General features: G+C 41.5%; 1 protein-coding gene across 1 annotated transcript; it reads left to right on the top strand.

The window, feature by feature from the left end:
* Positions 1-3781: 3781 nt before the first annotated feature.
* Positions 3782-17817, top strand: CLSPN (claspin; the record flags this gene model as incomplete). Its single annotated transcript, XM_084300587.1, has 25 exons — positions 3782-3811; positions 4469-4592; positions 5141-5598; positions 6178-6342; positions 6671-6739; positions 6977-7049; positions 7620-7728; positions 8241-8782; positions 9473-9664; positions 10519-10715; positions 11317-11522; positions 11663-11727; positions 12140-12345; positions 12822-12982; positions 13079-13305; positions 13465-13576; positions 13954-14032; positions 14350-14444; positions 15071-15235; positions 15330-15451; positions 15648-15775; positions 16282-16387; positions 17031-17113; positions 17331-17492; positions 17704-17817. The coding sequence occupies 25 exons, from the start codon at positions 3782-3784 to the stop codon at positions 17815-17817; spliced, it is 3990 nt and encodes a 1329-aa protein (XP_084156713.1).
* Positions 17818-17930: the final 113 nt, after the last annotated feature.

Below are 17930 nucleotides of genomic sequence, written 5' to 3'. Positions count from 1 at the left end.
GCGCTCCGCTTCCCCGAGCTGTGGTGGCGGCGCGGGGAGGGGATCGCGGGCGCCGAGCGCGCCCCCGCTGCCGCCAGCACCGGCTGAGGAAGAGGAGGAGGAGGAGTGGGGGGGGGGGGGGAGGGAGGAAGGAGAGGCCCCTCCACGCTGCCCGGCGCCGCCGGCTCGCGCACGCGCACCGCCCCCTGCCGGCGGGGGCGCGCACGCCGCCTCGCACCCTTTCGCCGCCGGCCCGGCAACAGGTGGAGGGGGGGGGGGGGGGGCGGTGCGCGGCCCCGTGCGCGGCCCCGAGGGCTGTGGAGGGAAGGTGGGGGCGCCTCACATCCTCAACCACCCCCCCCACCGGGATCGGTCGGTGTCACAGTCAAGCTGTGGTGACCCCAAAACAGCCGCTGACAGCCTCCGTGAGGTGGTGGAAATATAAGGGGGTGATAAACCAACCCGTGAGACCCACAAAAAACAGCCGCGGACAGCCCCTGTCAGGTTCTGGAAATATAAGATGGTGCCCAAAGCAAGCCATAACGCCCCAAAACCAGCCGCTGTCAGCCCCCGTGAGCTGCTGGAAACATAAGGTGGTGCTAAAGCAACCCGTGACACCCCCAAAAACAGCCGCTGACAGCCCTGTGAGTCGCTGGAAATGTAAGGTGGTGCCAAATCGAGCTGTGACACCCCCAAAACCAGCTACTCTCAGCCCCCGTGAGCTTCTAGGAACATAAGATGGTGCCAAACCAACCCGTGACACCCCAAAACCAGCCGCTGTCAGCCCCCATGAGCCACTGGAAATGTGAGGTGGTGCCAAACCCGTCCAAAACACCCCCAAAACAGCCACTGTCAGCCCCCATGAGCCATTGGAAATGTAAGACAGTGCCAAATCAACCCATGACACCCCCAAAAACAGGCACTGTCAGCCCCCATCTGCCACTGGAAACCCAAAGCACAGCTCCCTCACCATGGCTTCGTTAGGACTGACAGCAGCTCAGTTAGGACACCTGGCAGCTCACTGTTGGTGTGGGGATCAGGAACAGCGCTGGGATATCACTCAGGGTGCCTGGAAGGCAGCAGCAGTAGGGAACAGGATGGTGCCACCAGGATTTGGGATGTCAGGCTTCTGGGGTGCATGCCAGGACGACCCCGTACCTCACTGCGGCCTGGCCACCTCGCTTCACCTCACCCTCACGATGAGCTGCTCCGGCATGCATCCTTCTCTCTCAATTCTCTGCTGGCTCACAAGAAGGTCAGAAGTCAAAACATTCGATAAATAATAAATGCCGAGTCCATCATATTTGCTTTTTTTTGAACCTGCAGGGCTGGTATTTTCCAAGACCTTTCCTACAAGTCAAAGCGTCAGAAACCTATTTTAAAATTAAACGAAGCTTGTTATTCTCGTAAAAGTGCCTTACATCAGTTAATAAATACTTAAGGGAAACACCAGTATTAGAAGACCAGTCACCAAACTACCATGATGTCTGGCAACGTTTCCAAGCTATTATTCAGCATATCTAAGTATAAAAATATAGAGAAGATATACATAGGACTACACAAATAGTACTTCAAAAAGATGAAGACACAATCTCTGCCTCAAGAAATCCACAATACCAAGGCTTGGTCCTCAGTCCTACTGAGTAGGGCTACTCAAGACTATACTTCATAAGTTAGAAATTTTAAAAAGCCAGCAAAGCAATTAACCTGATAAATATTACAAACATGCTGAGGCATCCTGACTGCAAAGTAGCCAGAACCCTATTGCTGTGTTATTCCACCCTTACATTGAAAACACCTACGTGTTTCCAGTGGTGAGGCTGAATCTGGTTATGACAGAAGAAGTTCCGATAGCTTTAGTTCTGAAGACGTTTCTAAATATCTCCCTTTAGAAGGCGTGGAAGGAATATTTTATTTAGTAAAAAATAGACTCACAAACTGCCTTTCAAAAATATCAATCTAACAAAACGGTACCTTACCCAGTGCTTAAAAAAAAACCCACACCACACTTTAGAGTCTCCTTAATGGCAAATGTTTACCAAGAGTTGCCAATTCTGTCAGTCCATCTTTCTGCACTAGGTGTGAGCAACAGAACTGTGGATCACAGGAACCAGAAGTAACGTAACATAGCAGGTAGCTATTTTTATTTTTATTTTTATTTTCAGTTACAAATGTAGTTACCTGCTTTACGTCTGTGAACAAATAATAGTATGAAACACCAGTTCACTTTATCTAAGCATGTTCTAATTCTATGAACCTGTGGACTGAACAACTAAAAAACCCTTTTCAGATCCAAGTATTTCACCTCATCTACATGAAATTAAAACTCTCAAATAGCTGGTGATAACAGCTTTGTGCTAAAACCCAAATTCCATGGCACAGCACTTTCCCCATGCGGCTTTTTTCTTACAAAGTCTCAAACCATAACAGAGCAATGGGATTACTGTCTTGAGTAAGTACCATGAACTGCTCAGTAGTATTTTTTTATGACAGTCTACCTCGAAAGATCCTCAAATTCTAGGAATTTACTGTGTAATGTGACCACCCTTAATTTGCACTGTCAGCTACCAGTTACAAAACAGCATCAGGAAGCAAAGGGCTGCCCAGCTAGCGCTTCTTTAGCAAAGAACACAGTGTTTTTCAGAAATAGAGTGTTTTGCAGAGAAGGGACAGACTGCCTTAAATACTAGCCAAGTATTTTTGTTGACATTTGCACAACATTCTAAAAAAATCCAAGGCTTTGTTTATTCACAGATGTATTCACTTTTACTTAGTTTTTATTTATTTTTAAAGCAGGTAGCTTTGGTACTTAAGTCGGGCCTTATTTTTCCTCTTTTTCTCTGACTCTTGTCTACCTAGTAGTCTGATAGTATCTTAATCACATCATCAATGGTATTTTTGTAGTGCCAGCGCCTGCGTCTCATGACTGGCTCCCGTTCCAAGAAACCAGCCCAGTATTGTGATGTTTGCAGTAAGTTCCACGGACATTTGCTTTTCTCACTTCCTCCGTTCCAAGATTTGTTGGGTATATGGGAACCATCGGAGCAGATTAGCCCATCTGTTCCGCATCCCCCACAGAACTGTGACTGCTACCAAACGCTTCAGATATTTTTTTTAATCTATTATTTATTATTTATTTATTTATTTTTCCTGGGCTTTGCCTTCAGGGAAACAGCAAATGACTGATGATTTGGGAGAAAAAAAAAATGTTATGTTCTACAAAGCTGACTGAAAACTGGAATCTAAACTCCAAATAACTTTAATATCAGTATTTGAGAATCTCAGGGCACTGCTCCTAGCACTTCTCCGGGTGCCTGCCGCCAGCAGCAAGCTGCGAACCTCTCGTAATTGCCATTTCTGGGGAAGGAAGGAAGGCCGATAGGCATCTGGCGGCCACCTAAACCAGATCAAAACGGTCTTAAACCAGATCAAACCGCTCGGTGCCTCCCTACGGCTCCCTGGGGGCTGTGGGGAGGTTTCCCGAGCAGGGGGGCTCGCCTCAGGACCGACCCCGAGCCCCCCCTGTGGGGAAATGGCGGCGGGGACGCCCTGAGGTGAGGGGGAGCCCCCGGCCCCCCCCCCCCGCCGCCCTCCCCTCAGGCAGCGCCCGCCCCGCCCTCACCCCGCTGATTGGTCAAGTCCTCCTGAAGGGGCGGGACGAGCCGGAGAAAACCCCCCAATAAAACGCCGGGAGGGGAGGGGCCTCTAGGGCGGTGCTGGACGGTGATTGGTTGGTTTCCGCGGTGGGCGGAGCTAAGGCAGCGCGCGAAGACTCGAAGCGGTTTCCTACGCGGCCCGGGCCATGGCGGAGGCGGCGGCGGCCCCCGCTGAGGTGAGTCCCGCCGCTCCGCGCCGCCGGCTGGGGGTGGGCAGGGGGCTCCCGCGGGCGCGGCGCAGCGGAGATCCGGGAGGGGCGGCGAGCGAGGCGGCGGCGGCTCCTTGGCTGCCCGGTGACACCGCGTCCGCCTCCCTCTTTCCCTCCCTTTTTGGCGGAAACTACATCTCCCAGCATCCCCTGCGGCGGCGGCTCCCCGCACTTCCGCCTCGCCGCGCGCGGGGGGTGCTGGGAAGCGTGAGCTCGGCCTATCCCTGCGGGCGTGCGCGGGGAGGGGAGGGGGCGCGCTGGGAAAGGCGGCAGCGAGCCGAGGCGGGCGCGGTGCATGCCGGGAGCGCGCGGGACGGGGCCGTCGGAGGCGTCCCGTGTGAGGGGAACGTCTCGTCGGTGCTCGCCGCCCGCTGGGGGCCGTGGGGCTGCTCCAGCGCGGGCTCTGTTTATTTTTTCCTACGTGCGAGCTCAGCTTAAGCACACTTAAACACTAATAAAGGTTGTTGTGGTGTGTTCTTTCTTCATAAAGTGTAAAATAAGTGTGAAAATAGCACGGGGTGCACGTAGGGGGGTCCTGCGCAGGGGCTGGGCGAGGCCTTGGGGCGAGGTTGGGCTCTGTGAGGCGCCACAGTACCAAGGGCGCCCAGTGCTTTGTGCTTGCAGCTGGAAGGTCCCGGCTCGGCTGAGCAGAAGAGCCTCGACAGCGATTCAGACAGCGGGCAGGGCAGCTGCGAGACGGCCTCGCCACGGCTCCTCCCGGCTGGGACAGCGGCTCGCGGTGACGGAGGTCGGTGAGGGGTTGGGAGCTGGGCCTGCGGGCCGTTGTCTTCAACAGTCCTTTCCTACAAATTTTTAAAAAGTTAAGACTGACCGACCTCTATGAATCCAAAACACCCTCTTTTGTGCCTTAAAATGTAGGCAGGAAGCTCAAAATCCTCCCCCCAAGTAAGTTTTTGAGGTAGAGAAAGTGCAGTGGTAAATCAAATGTGTTGTATTTGCTTATTTCCTTTTATGATTTTCTTAATCTACCAAATCTACAATTTGCTTAATCTATGCACTTACTTACTGTAGTTTCATTATTATTTCAACTCACTAATGTATCAGTGAAGAATTTCCCAATCTGCATTTTCTTTAACAAAGACGCGAAACCTATAACATCAATTTGGATCAATTACCTACGCTATAGGGAGACATGGATTCTAAAACCCTGATTTCACGCTGATCAGCTATAGTTGTTGATGTCTGAGAAATTTAACAGGTTGCTTGATAATTAACTCATGAAATTTACCTTTCCATAGCATGCATCACTTATTGTCTTTTAATATAATCCTTCAGATTCAGAGGAAGAGATTTTTGTGAGTAAAAAAGGAAAAAGCAAGAAGGTGCTTCAAGACAGTGAAAGTGAAGATGGAGAGGATGGCGGCGCTCCCGTGCAGAATGACGCTCTGGGTGGAGACATAGAAAGTGGAGAGGAAAAAGAGAATATTCTTGTCCAGAAGAACAAAAAATCTCGTCGGATTCGCCAGCTTCTGCTGGATAGTGATGACAGTGACACTGGAGACCATTTGCAGATTGAAAACCTTGAAACAAGCAGAAAGACTGTCTTGCCTGAGAAGGATTTGGAAGAGGAGAGTCCACTGAAATCTGGGAAAAAATACAGAAAACATGAAAACAATTATGAAGAAGAGACGACTAAAAAAACTGTAGTAAGATCTAGGAGGAAGGAGAAGGAGAGGGAGAGAAGAATTGCATCCATCAAACAGCTGAAAAAAGAAAAGAAGCCTAGAGCAGAGGTATTTGTTTTTGGCAGAAATTCTCACATGCTTTCTCCACTAAGTTTATAACTTAGTTTAATTATTTTGTCTCAATGCTTCAGCATCACTTGTGTCAGTGTTACTAGAGGGGCTACAGTATAGAATCCACAAGGATTCATTGTACACCCTGCAAGTCTAACAGTTTCACCTGCCAACTACAAACCCTGATGCCTGATGATCTAACATCAGAGCATGTGAAGCCAGGCAGGAAATCTTTGAGTTTTGTTTCTAGCTCATCATGTGCTTGTTCTGTGCACAAAGTGTTGTGTTTAGTGTTTCTGCTTTTTGATAGTTTCTGGTGAAAACTTTGGGCTACTTTCAAATTTAAATTCTTCTCTGAATAAACGGCTGCCTGTGAGGTTGTGTATTGTTGCTATTTATAAAATATATATTTCAAATGTAAATTTATTCTGTCTAAACCATTATGTTAAAGATGCCATATACCTATTCTAATTTCTTTCATCAAGATCTTTGGCAGTAATCATAAAATAATTTCAAAGAAATGAATTTGATCTTCTGAAACCAGTTGCATAAATCCTTTATTCTCATGGCACACAGGTGGATGGCGGTGAGACACATCCTTTTAATGATAGTGGCTGTCTTCTTGATGACAAAGAACTCTTCGATAATGGCTTAGAAGAGGAAAATGCTTCGCTCCCAGAGGATGAAGAGTCAATAGAATCGATACGGGCGGCAGTGAAAGACAAAATAAAAAAGTATAAGGTATTGGTGGGAAGTGTTCTATCTGAGCATGTATTAAATTATTTGGCAAGTCTGCTGCTCTGACAGAGAGTAAAACAGGCCTCTGCTTTTTGTTCTGAAAGATGGAGGAATGTTGTTCTGGACAGCTGTAAAGATAATGCTACAATAGAAGCTTTGCAAATCTAGCATAAGTATTAGGTAGGATTTGTGTTGGTTTATGAGAATACTCCAGATCCTGTTTTGATGGTTTAGCTGATCAGCTGTAATTCTGTACAACTATTTTGACTTTTGGCTTGTTTGCCCTTTCTAGTTCCAGTCAAATAAATAAATCTCTTATTGGTTTTCCAAGGGTGAAGGCTACAAACATGTATCTGATGCCAAGAATGAGGATCCTATATCAAAAGAACCAAAAAGGAAGGTGAAGTATTCTATTGTTCATTATAGTGTATAATTAAAAAGCCCTTTATTTCAATTGTCTTGTCTTTTCAGTGCTCTCCTATGTTTTTGTTGGTTTGCTGCTTTTCATTTTCAACTGGCTGCTTTATGCTGACTTCTTTTTACTTGAAAGGGGGAGGAAAGGCTATTTAGAAAGTACAGAGTCCCATATTTTGCTTTCTGACTTCAGAGGTCTCTTTTTTTTTCTTCTTCCGTTAAGGAGCGGAAAGCAGCAAGGTTAAGTAAAGAAGCCATTAAACAGTTACATAGTGAGACCCAACGACTCATTAGAGGTAAAACATACTTTTTTTTTGTATGTAGATGGGTATAAACTATTAAGAAAATAGGAGGAGAAATTGAAAGAATGTTATCTGAAAGGCTAGATCCTTCTCTTGCCTAGCATGAATTACTTAGGCTAGAATGGTGCAAGACCGTTTTTAATCAAACACCTGCTTAAAGGTATCTTTATAACAAAAGAATAGAAAATTGTCTTGGAAACATAGTATCTTCTTTCATCCTGTAAATTTCCTCCTTGTGACTTGTGCAAAGTTCATGGAATATCTGGAACATTCAATAGGCATGTAATAAAATCGTAACTGGTTGTGCAATTCTGATACTAACATCATGGTTCATTTCCTAATGAATCCACGGACACGTTGCAAACTTGGTCTTCAAGACTTGCTGTTAAAATGCTTCCCAAACAGCAGCGTTTGTTGTATTTGAGTTCTAACTGTGCACTTTCTGCCTGGACAAACATCTTTATTGCAAAATACTTGCTATTTCAATTCTTTGAATTTCAGAAATAAGAAACAAATGTCTTAGATGACTTTTTAAAATTTTCTTCCGCTTTGTTTCTGTGGTAGAATCATCTGTGTCTCTCCCATACCACGTGCCTGAGGCCAAAAGCGTTCATGAATTCTTCAAGCGTCGACATCGACCAATGTGTGAAGGAAATGCCATGGCATTGCTGAAGTAAGGACTTAAACCTTCCTTGTGTATTTTCATAAATGTTGAGGATATCCCAGCTTTGCTTTTGGGGATAGCCAGACTTTGTAGTAGGCATGCTGTAGGACCTGTATCATGTGCACACACCGGCTTTGTGTGCAGCCACATAATGTTTCCAGGTTAATTTTAACTCTTGCTTTAATTGGAAAGTCCTAATGAGAAACTACTACTTTTTCTTAAACTGTTTAATACCATAAACTGTTTAATACCATAAACTGTTTAATACCATAAACGCCTTGAAATTTAAGGCATGTCACTGTTAACAGATGGCAATATTGCAGTTTTGACACTTGTCATACCATTGGGGTAGTCAGGACCTAGTGGCAACCCCAGATGAAGTAATATGCCCTTTTGTCCTTCACCTCTTCCTACATGTTAATGAGAAGAATCAGAAAATTATTTCTTTCTGCCTTTGTTCTCAGCCTCTTCTCCCCTTTCACAATAGGTACAAATGATTTAATTCTTTCTGCCTTCATTAGGTCTACTAACTACCAGCTCACCCTGAATGAAGAACCTGCAGGCACTAAGACCTTAAGTGCAGATTGCAAAGATGGGCAAACAAGAGGTGGTCAGTCAGCAACTAATGAACCAGAAACAAGCCTTGGCAGAGATACGGCTGTGAACAAACCTCTCCCTGATGCAGGGGAAACCTCTACGGAAGACTGTACTGAAAAACCTCGAGAGAATGATGATGATTCTCCTACTGTTACGACTGTAACAACTGTGAGTAATGCAGAAGAACAACAGCACTCTAACTTCCAAAGCACTGACAGCAGTGAACAAAAAGAGAATGAAATTCCTGTAGCAGTTGGAGGCAATGCCCTTGAGCAAAGACATGAAACAGCACCGGGCCTAGAAAGCAATCAACAAGTGGGGCCTGGATTGGTGGCACAACCTGAAAAAGTGAGGAAGTCCAAACTGGATAAACTTCGTGAACTGGGAATAGACTTGACCATCAAGCCAAGAATCTGCTCTGACAGTGAATCCTTCATAAACCTCGACGAATCCGATTCAAATAAAGGTATAATTGTTATTGTTGTTATCCTGTCAGCTCTACCCAAGCTGTCAGAGTAAAACTGAATTTAATTGGGAAACCTTTGAGGAACATTGAGGTGATAGAGCAGGTCAGGCACGCTTTCTTACTTATACAGGTTTTTTGCTTCATGTTGGTATGCGTTTTCTTTCAACTGCATAAAAGGGAGGTTCTGACTCCTTAATATTCAAAAGCTTGGAGAAATGCTTAGTGCTAACTATTTAATGTTGAATGATTTCAGTTCCGTTCTGCTGTAGTGAATTATGCTTGTACTTAAAGCACATGGGAGCACTTTTTCAAAGTGATTCAAAATCAGGCATGCAGTAGTTATCCAGAAACAAAACTGCCTTGTGTTTCATAGTGTTTACCACTGATTTTGCTGTCTGGTGGCTGGAAGGGTAGAGTGGAAGTGAATTTTAAGATGTTGTGGATAAATCATAGTCAATGGTAAAGTCATTTAATATTAACTAACATCAATCAATTACAAGCTACAGCAATAATACTCTGTAACAATGTGTCAAATGTAATTGTTTTACAAATATAAAAAAGTTAAAGGTTTAGAGTTTTTAACTTCCTTAAAAAATTCTCAAGGCCTACTCTATATACAAATATAGTGCTTGATGATTTTAAATACTATCAAACTGATTTAATTTGCATTTAATTAATATGTATTTACAGAATTAGAAGCCTTGAAAGCACGTTTCTTGAAGCACACTCTTCAAACATCGAAATCCAAAGCTGAACGGACCATAAACATCAACATTATTCGTAAGGAGACGACATCTGAAGGGAAAGAGGAGTTAAAAGCAGATGTGGTGCCAGCAGTATTAGTTTCAGAGAGTGTGGATGAAACAGTGCACACAAAGCCAGGTTGGTCTAGGAGAAATAATGATGCTTGATTTGGAAATTGCTTTTTTTTTTTTTCTTTTTTTTCCCCTCCTGTTTCCCCAGCTCCTCGTACTTCCCCATGAAATACAGATGAATGAATCTTTATTTGCAAAATTAATTTGTTTAGATTTTCCTAAAGGATATCCCTGTTTTAAGAAAAAGGTCTTGATTAGACCTCATAAATAACACTAGCCAGCGTAGATCAGGTTGCCACAGTTAGATTTTTTTGTTTGTGGTTGGATTTCTCCCTATCCTTACCAAACTTTTATATGAAATATGAATACACTAAATGTAACTCTCAGATTCAGTGTGAAGAATTATTCTTATTTGGTAGATCTTTTATGCTTCCTTAATTCTATATTGCAGTTCCTACTAAAAGTGTATAGATTTGCAAGCAAAAATATATGTGGAACGTGACTCTCACATGGTATCTCTTAAAAGAAATAGATCATTTGACTGATCCTATGGGCATGCATTATTTTTAGCTGCTCTTAATTATTTCATGTGCTGTAGCACATCTGCCCATGGCAACTGGAAGCTGTTGCTCCCAAAAGACCCAGTGGAAAGACAGAGCCTATTCTTATGCAGAGGGCTGTGCCCGTGGCGTTTATGGATAATGAGGAATCTTGATAATTCATGAGACTGTGTCGCTTCTTGAAATGGAACTCGTTGAAACTAACTCCCTAGCTCTTCCAGCTGGCAGATCAATTCATAAAAACACTTAAAAACCCTTTTTTTATTCGCTTTTTGTGTGTGTAACTGTATTAGATTGGCTAATTAACTTAAGGATTCTTTGTAGTAGGTCTAAATATATTAATTTATTCATTTCTGTCCAGGTGAAAAGCTACAAGTGCTGAAGGCTAAACTCCAGGAGGCCATGAAGCTCCGCAGGACTGAGGAACGCCAGAAACGGCAAGCATTGTTTAAACTGGATAACGAGGACATGCTGGAAGAAGAAGAGGAGGAGGAGGAAGAGATGACAGATGAGTCTGAGTCTGAAGAAGAAGAAGAAGAAGAAGAAGGCAATCATGAGGTTTGTATGCGACATTTTACATAACTCACTCAGCTTCTCAATTCTGCTGCCTTTCTGCAACGACATTAAACTTTTGTACACTATTAATATTGGGAAGTTGCCAGTAATTCTTAAAAATTAAAAAACCAAATGCTACGGTTATATTGTTCAGTGTTTTTGTAGTATATAAAACTGAACGTATTAGTTTTTTCTTTTTTTTTTTTTTTTCATAAACAGCATTAAAAACAGATATAAGTATATAAAAGATCCTTGTACCACCTATATAAAGTGTCACCAGGAAATTATATACAAAATAGCTCCTTGGCTCATTCCTACCAGAGAACAATGTCTATGGGATGTATGCATACCTAACTGATATCACCTTCCCAATCTGGTGTGGACTTTGCCACAGCTTTTCAGTCTTTAAAAAGGGTCAGAACAGCATGGCTGTTTCAAGCACCTCTCTACCAGTCGTCTTAAAGTGAAATAGGGACATGGAGGAACCGACAATGTAATTCAGTTTTGTCCTCCATACGTTAAAATATTTTCTCAAAAAAAGCACACAAGGGCAGGTCAAAGCAATGGCCAGCATATATCTGATGTATTTGTGGATGCTCTTTAGACTCTGGAATATCTGCTTGATGAGGCAGAGGAAGAAGATGATGATGATTCAGAAGAGAAACATGTTGAAGATGGTGATAAAGAAACTGACAAAGAATCGATCGATGGAGAAAAGGTGGAGCAATCTGTGCATTGTGCTTCTGTTCCTAAACCACCTTCAACAGAGTCTACATTGATGCTTTTTAAGGACAGCTCCTCCAAAATGGGGTAAATAAACAAAACTTTAAGAATGGTCCCTGAGCAATTTTAAATTTAAGATACATGGTATATATTTTTTTGATGCTTTTTTTTTTTTTTTTGTAATTAGTTACCATCTATACCAGCAAATGCATTTTATTTAATTGCAGATACTCTCTTCCTGAAGAGAAACTTGAAAATGAAGAAGCTGCAGACAAGGGATCTAGCAAGTTAGGTAAAGTAGAACTGCTATGAAGCTAGCAGTTACTTTTTGTTTTCACATGGCACGTGTAGAAGTTTCTATTCATGTTTGGTATTTGATAGTCCTGTTATTTCATTACCTGTATATTTAAACGATATGACTATGAAAGTTACGACTCCTGATAATTTAGGAGAGCTTGAAAAAACTAGAGGGGAAAAAAAGGTTCAAAATTATACTGGGGAAAAGAATAGAAACAGAAATCAATATCGTGTTGCACTTTTAAAACTGAATTTCCTGAATCCTTTAGGGAAAAAAATCCATCATAAGTGCAAAATGATGAATTTTTAGCAAGGTGTCTGTGTTGCAAAATAGTATCTTAAGGTTTTACTGGATTACAAAAAAAAAAACAAACAACATTATATTTAACTATTTCCCTTCTTTTCAGAAGATGATGATTCCTTTTCTCTACCAACGCCAGCAAAAGAGAATAGCCATAACAGCAGCTTTGAGTTGATTGGCTCCATGATTCCATCGTATCAGCCCTGTAACAAACAGATGTCACGTGGAGGGAACTTCTTATCTGCAGCAGGAGGTTTCAGGTCACCTTCCCCAGGCTTTTTCAAAACAAGCTTTATCAGCTCTGCTTCCAAGGTAAGGTTCTTTCTCCTCTTCTTGTCATATATGAACACGATGGATAGTGAATTAATGTATCTTATGACTGTCACGTGTATCAAAAAATAACACCAGATGAAGACATTGAGTCAAGTGCTTTTATATGAGTAAGACTTCGGGGACAGTTTGCTTTTTCTGGAGCTTCCAAATGTCTCGGCATTGGGTAAGAATGTCATTATAAAAACTTCTAAAACATCAAAGAAAAGATGCTATAATCTGGTTTTGATTTCTAAAATATGCATGTTGTCATATTTTTAAGTGTGCTCACGTGGACTGCATAACACTTGACATCAGTGAACTTTTGATTTATCAGAGCGATGTGGAAATATTTTAACTTCTTTTTAGTCTGCATGGTCTTTATCCTTTAAAACAGATTAAATATTTTATCCAATTCTCGCTTTTGATTTCTAGGACTGCAGAGTAAATAACTTGTATATTTTTACCTCTTTTCATAGAGCTCAGGAAAGATGTCTGAACCCTCTCTTCCTATAGAAGACTCCCAGGACCTGTATAATGCTTCTCCTGAACCCAAAAGCTTATTTCCAGGGACTGGAGAGTCACAGTTTCAATTTTCTCTGGAAGATGACACTCAGAGCCAGCTGCTTGATGCAGATGGGTAAGTTACAGGTGTAAAGAATAACATTTAGTGTCCTTTAACAGAAATGGGACATACGAAACAGCAAGGATTTTCTAATTATGGACTTTATTTCAGGTTCTTGAATGTTGGACAACATAGGAATAAATACCAGTCCTCAAAGCATCAGCTCACTTTAGCTAGTATGGATGAGAACGCAATGGATGCAAACATGGATGAATTGTTGGACTTGTGTTCTGGACAGTTCACCAGTCAAGCTGAGCATGTGCCAAATACCAGCAGCAACAAAAAGCAGCCCATGGAAGAACTGCTCAATCTTTGCTCAGGAAAATTTGTGTCTCAGAGTATGTCCTGAATTCTAATCTCAGTTTTGATGGTGACTTGATTTATAAGCTTTACACTGACATATGTTTTAATTCTGGTCACCAATGCAGGATGTGGAATGTTCTAAGAGTTATACATATCTGTCTAATGAGTTGTCATCTTACTGGTTTTTGTAGCAGGTTCTCCAACATGGGCTTCATCAGCATCTTCCAAGGCAGAAAAAGACAGTGACATAGAAGATCCAATGGCAGAAGCACTAGCACTTTGTTCAGGCTCTTTTCCCACAGACAGGTTAGCATTACTCTTCAGAAATGTACAAAAGTTTATGGTGGTAGCTGTCTCATTTCACTGGTGATGTGTTTTCGTGTTCGACATCAATTCAAAATGGTGCAGTCAAAAATGTGGTCTGTTCTGGAGGTGAAAGAGAGGAAGTTGTTCAACTATTTCTCTTCAAATCAGCAGCACATGCTGTTTTCCACAACTACTGTGAGGGGAAATCCATCTTTTGTCAGCTGCATGACATTCAGGTGCTCTTTGAACAGTGCTAGATTATTCTCTCTAGAACCTGAGATCACCAGAAGTAACAGCTGAAGTCTAGCCTTGAGTTGTGGAAAGACATCACTAGGTGTCAAATGAGAACATGTTTCTTTCATTTAATTTTTCCATAGGGAGGAGGAGGATGAGGAGCAAGAAGAACTTGGTGATTTTCAGCTTTTAACAGATGACAACGCCTTTGATAGTGAAGAGGTATGAACTGATAAAGGAAAATGCTAGTGAATTCTGACTCTGAGAACTCAATTTATCTACTTAATTTTTTAATGTATCTGTCAACACAAGGTACAATTTCTTTCAAAACAAGTACTGAAACATTTCTGAGAACAATTTAGATCATTCAAAATGTCTCTGTAATATTGTGGTATACTGGATAAAGAGTCTTAGCGTAGCAAATCCTAAAAATGTGTGGTGTTTTAGTCTGTGTTTGACTGAAAGACAGAAGAAGTTGTCATTACAAAGCAAACCACTTCCATAAATTCCTTCATTTCTGAAAACGTTCTCTTTGACAGGATGAAAAAAGCAGAGACAGTGATGCTGAAGAAGCAGAAATAAGTGATGAAGAAGAACAATTGCTGAGACGTAGACAGGGCTTGAAAAAAAAACTGTAAGTGTGTGCATGTATTTTATATCTTAATTGCCAGAAAGATTAGAACATAATAACACTAGAAATTTGGTCTATAGTTATTTCTTCCCCAGCACTATTAGCTCAGGTGCTGTTAGTATCAAGACGTTTATGTGACTGTGTTGTTGGCTCTGGTTATTGTTTTTTTGCTTTGGTGCTGTCATACTGCATGAGTTAACTACGTTGCTGGTTGGTTAGAGAGGATTACTGATGGAAATCAAAAAGCCAGGATGAAAGCAATGCGGCATTTTAAATTTATTTTATTTTTTAAACCAAATTGAGGGTGCAGGGGTATTGCTGTCATTCTTTGTGTGTTAAGGTCTTTATTTGTCCTAGTAGGGAAGGCATCTGGTTGGCAGCTATCATTGTCATCACATTTGGCAGGCAACTGATGAGAATCTGGTGGATAGCAGACATTTGGGGTTGTTATGTATTGGCAGGCTGTATGCACAAATGTGCAAGAATGCAAGTCTTAGCCCTTTTGAAAACTAAAGATGAGTCATTTCTTTTCCAGAATATTTGCTAATCTTACATCAAAAAGTTTTCAGGAGACTCCTGTGGTGGTCATTGGTCTTACCAAACTAAACTCTTCTAATGTTCTTTGATAGAAACCTGCAGGATTTCATGGAAGATGAAGCTGAGCTGTCAGGGAGTGACGTGGGAAGTGAGGATGAATACGATGGCGAAGAGCTGGATGAATATGAAGAAGAGATTATTGATGAGGAACTCCCAAGTGAAGCGGAATTAGGAAATCAAGTACAGAAATTACACATGTCAGTGACAGTATTGGTGTATATTTGTGTGTGTGAGGTTGTGGCTCTCAGGTATAATTTGGACTAAGCCTCTCCCTTTCTCTTGCGTTAATAGGAAGGTAGTGCTTGATGATGACAAGCGACAGTTACGTTTGTACCAAGAGAGGTACCTCATCGACGGTGACCTGCACAGCGATGGCCCTGGCAGAATGAGGAAATTCAGATGGAAAAATATAGGTGACTGTCAGATCTGTTTGTAGTAGATATGGGGTGAAAGATTGGAGAGATGATGTATGTATTTAGAAAACAGGACTCACTCTTTCAGAAGAAAACAGTCTTCTGGAAATATTTTTATATTACTTTTTATCTTGTGCTTGTCTGTATATGCCTCCTTTTAATTTTGCTAGCTAACTATTTTTTTCTCTTTGTCTAGATGATGCTTCACAGGTTGACTTGTTTCAGAGGGATTCAGATAATGATGATGAAAACGAACAGTTTGATGAAACTGAAGTGAAATGGAGGAAAGAACGATTTGAGCGAGAACAGTGGCTTCGTGAGCAGGTATTAGTTAACTTCTAGAAAGGCATCTTGTTCAGTTCTTCTCTGTACCGTTGCTAGATGTGAAATTGCTAGTTCCTCAAGTTAAGTTCTGGAAAAAATAACATTCATAGATAATCTTTGTTTTTCATCATGAATTCTGCTCTTTCTCTTCCACAAGTATCGTACAGAGAGAAACTAATTTGGAAGGGAGAGGCAAAACAACTCGGTTCTCAAACAAGTCAGCTTCAAAGTCGGAATAGTTTTTCTTATGCTGGGAGCACAACTCACCTAGTATCAAATCTTGTAAAACTTGGTTTTGTCAGCTGAATGTGAAGTTAGAGGCTTGTTTGCCCCTTACTAGATTGAGGGTTATAAAATACCTAAGAAATTGCAATAAACTTTTATGGTAGAAAGTAAATGAATATATAAATTTACATAATGGAAGGACTTGGTCTATGTAAATTACTGAGTGTTCATTCTTAATGTTTTGTAAAATTGAAAACGCTCCTATCTTCTCTTTGCTACAGAAGGAAAAAAATAAAGAGCAGGAGGAGGAGGAGGAAGACATTGGTGAAGACAGCCAATTCATGAAACTAGCAAAAAAAGTAACTGCTAAGTCCCTACAGAAGAAAGGTAGGCTTGCCTTTTTTATTATTATTATTTAAACGATAGTCAAAGAGAGGGAAACCTTAACTTCTAGTCATCATTAGCTAGTCTCCAGTGAACCAGGACTTCTAGGACTTGAAAAGATAAAGATAGTGCAGCTTTGTGTTTTCAGTGCCTTAAGTTTGACAACTGTGTGTATATAATTAATAAAACAGTGTGTTACTTCTTGAAAACAGTTGTAGAGGAATTTATTTCCACTCTACATCTTTTTTTAGTCTCTTATTCTTCATTTGCTTGCCTTTAAGCTGTGGAGAAGTAGACTGTAAGTGATGTGCTGCCTAGCAGTTTCTCCAAATACCTTAAAGAAAGATAAAGACTTCAGGAAAAGCTGCGTAAGGTAGTGAAAATAAATTTAGGTTTTCCCTGGCTGTAGTAAAAGCATTACTCCCAAGTGTGCAAAGCTGTTTCTAAACCAATTTTTCCCTTCTAAATGATAGATTGTTCTGGCAATTAGTACTATCAGTTGTACAGCTTGTAGTATAATTAAATGCATTTTTTTTTCTGCAGTATTTACTGTCTGTTGTCAATTCTGAGTTCCTCAGTTTGATATAAAGTATTATTCTTCCAAACTAAGTTCAAAAACTGACAATCTCTTATTTGTCTCTGCTAGCAAGCCCAGCAACAGTGGTACAAGACACAAAACTATTACCCAGGAACCCGTTTGAAACATTCAGACCTGCCAGTGATATTCAGGTAATGGTTCTGGCACTTCAAAACTGCTTCTGTAGAACACCTCCAAGTCAGCTAACCCTAGATTCTGGCCGTGTCTGATTTGTATGATAGTGATGAAATGCTGTTAGCAAGTAATAGTTTGGTGAGGAGTAGTCTTTTCTATTAAGAGTAACCTACTAAAACATCTCTTTTTTTTCTTTGCGTGAGTGTTTTAATGCAGCGTTTCTTTGTTCTTCAGATAAAAAACGGGTCTCTCTTGAACAGACCTAAAGCCGTCCTTCAGAAGCTAGCAGCAATGTCAGATCTTAATCCAAATGTGCCTCGAAATTCAAGGAATTTTGTCTTTCACACGCTTTCCCCAGACAAGAATGAAGAAGCAAAGGAGAAATCAAAACATCAGGTAAAGATTTGTGTGGGAATATGCTGCCAATTTTGTAGATTAGTTAAACATACAGACACCAAACATTGCCAAGAAGTTAAGAGCGTTGCTGTTTTAAATACCCTGTGGTTTCCTGTTGTACTGATATGTGATCTCACAACAAATAACTGTTATGATTCAGAATTTAAACTTGGAGATTTTGTGTGTTCTAATTTTATCTGTTCCTCTGCAGGTGAAGAAAAGAGGTCCTACTGCGGTAATAACATCTCTGGCCAAATGTCCCAGGATTGACAGCACAGAGGACACGAGTCAAAGTCGAAGTATATTCCAATACTTAGAGAGCTGAAATCTTCTGTTTAGGGCCAGAATTTATTTCTCATCTCTGTCAGTTGCAGTTTGATTTGCAAATCTCTGCCAGCAATCATCAGGAAGGTAAACAAATTGCTGTACACTGTCCTT

This window comes from Netta rufina (genome assembly GCF_964035555.1).
Source record: "Netta rufina genome assembly, chromosome: 23".
NCBI lineage: Eukaryota > Metazoa > Chordata > Aves > Anseriformes > Anatidae > Netta > Netta rufina.
Note: the sequence above shows the minus strand (reverse complement) of the source record. Positions and strands in the feature narration are given on the sequence as shown.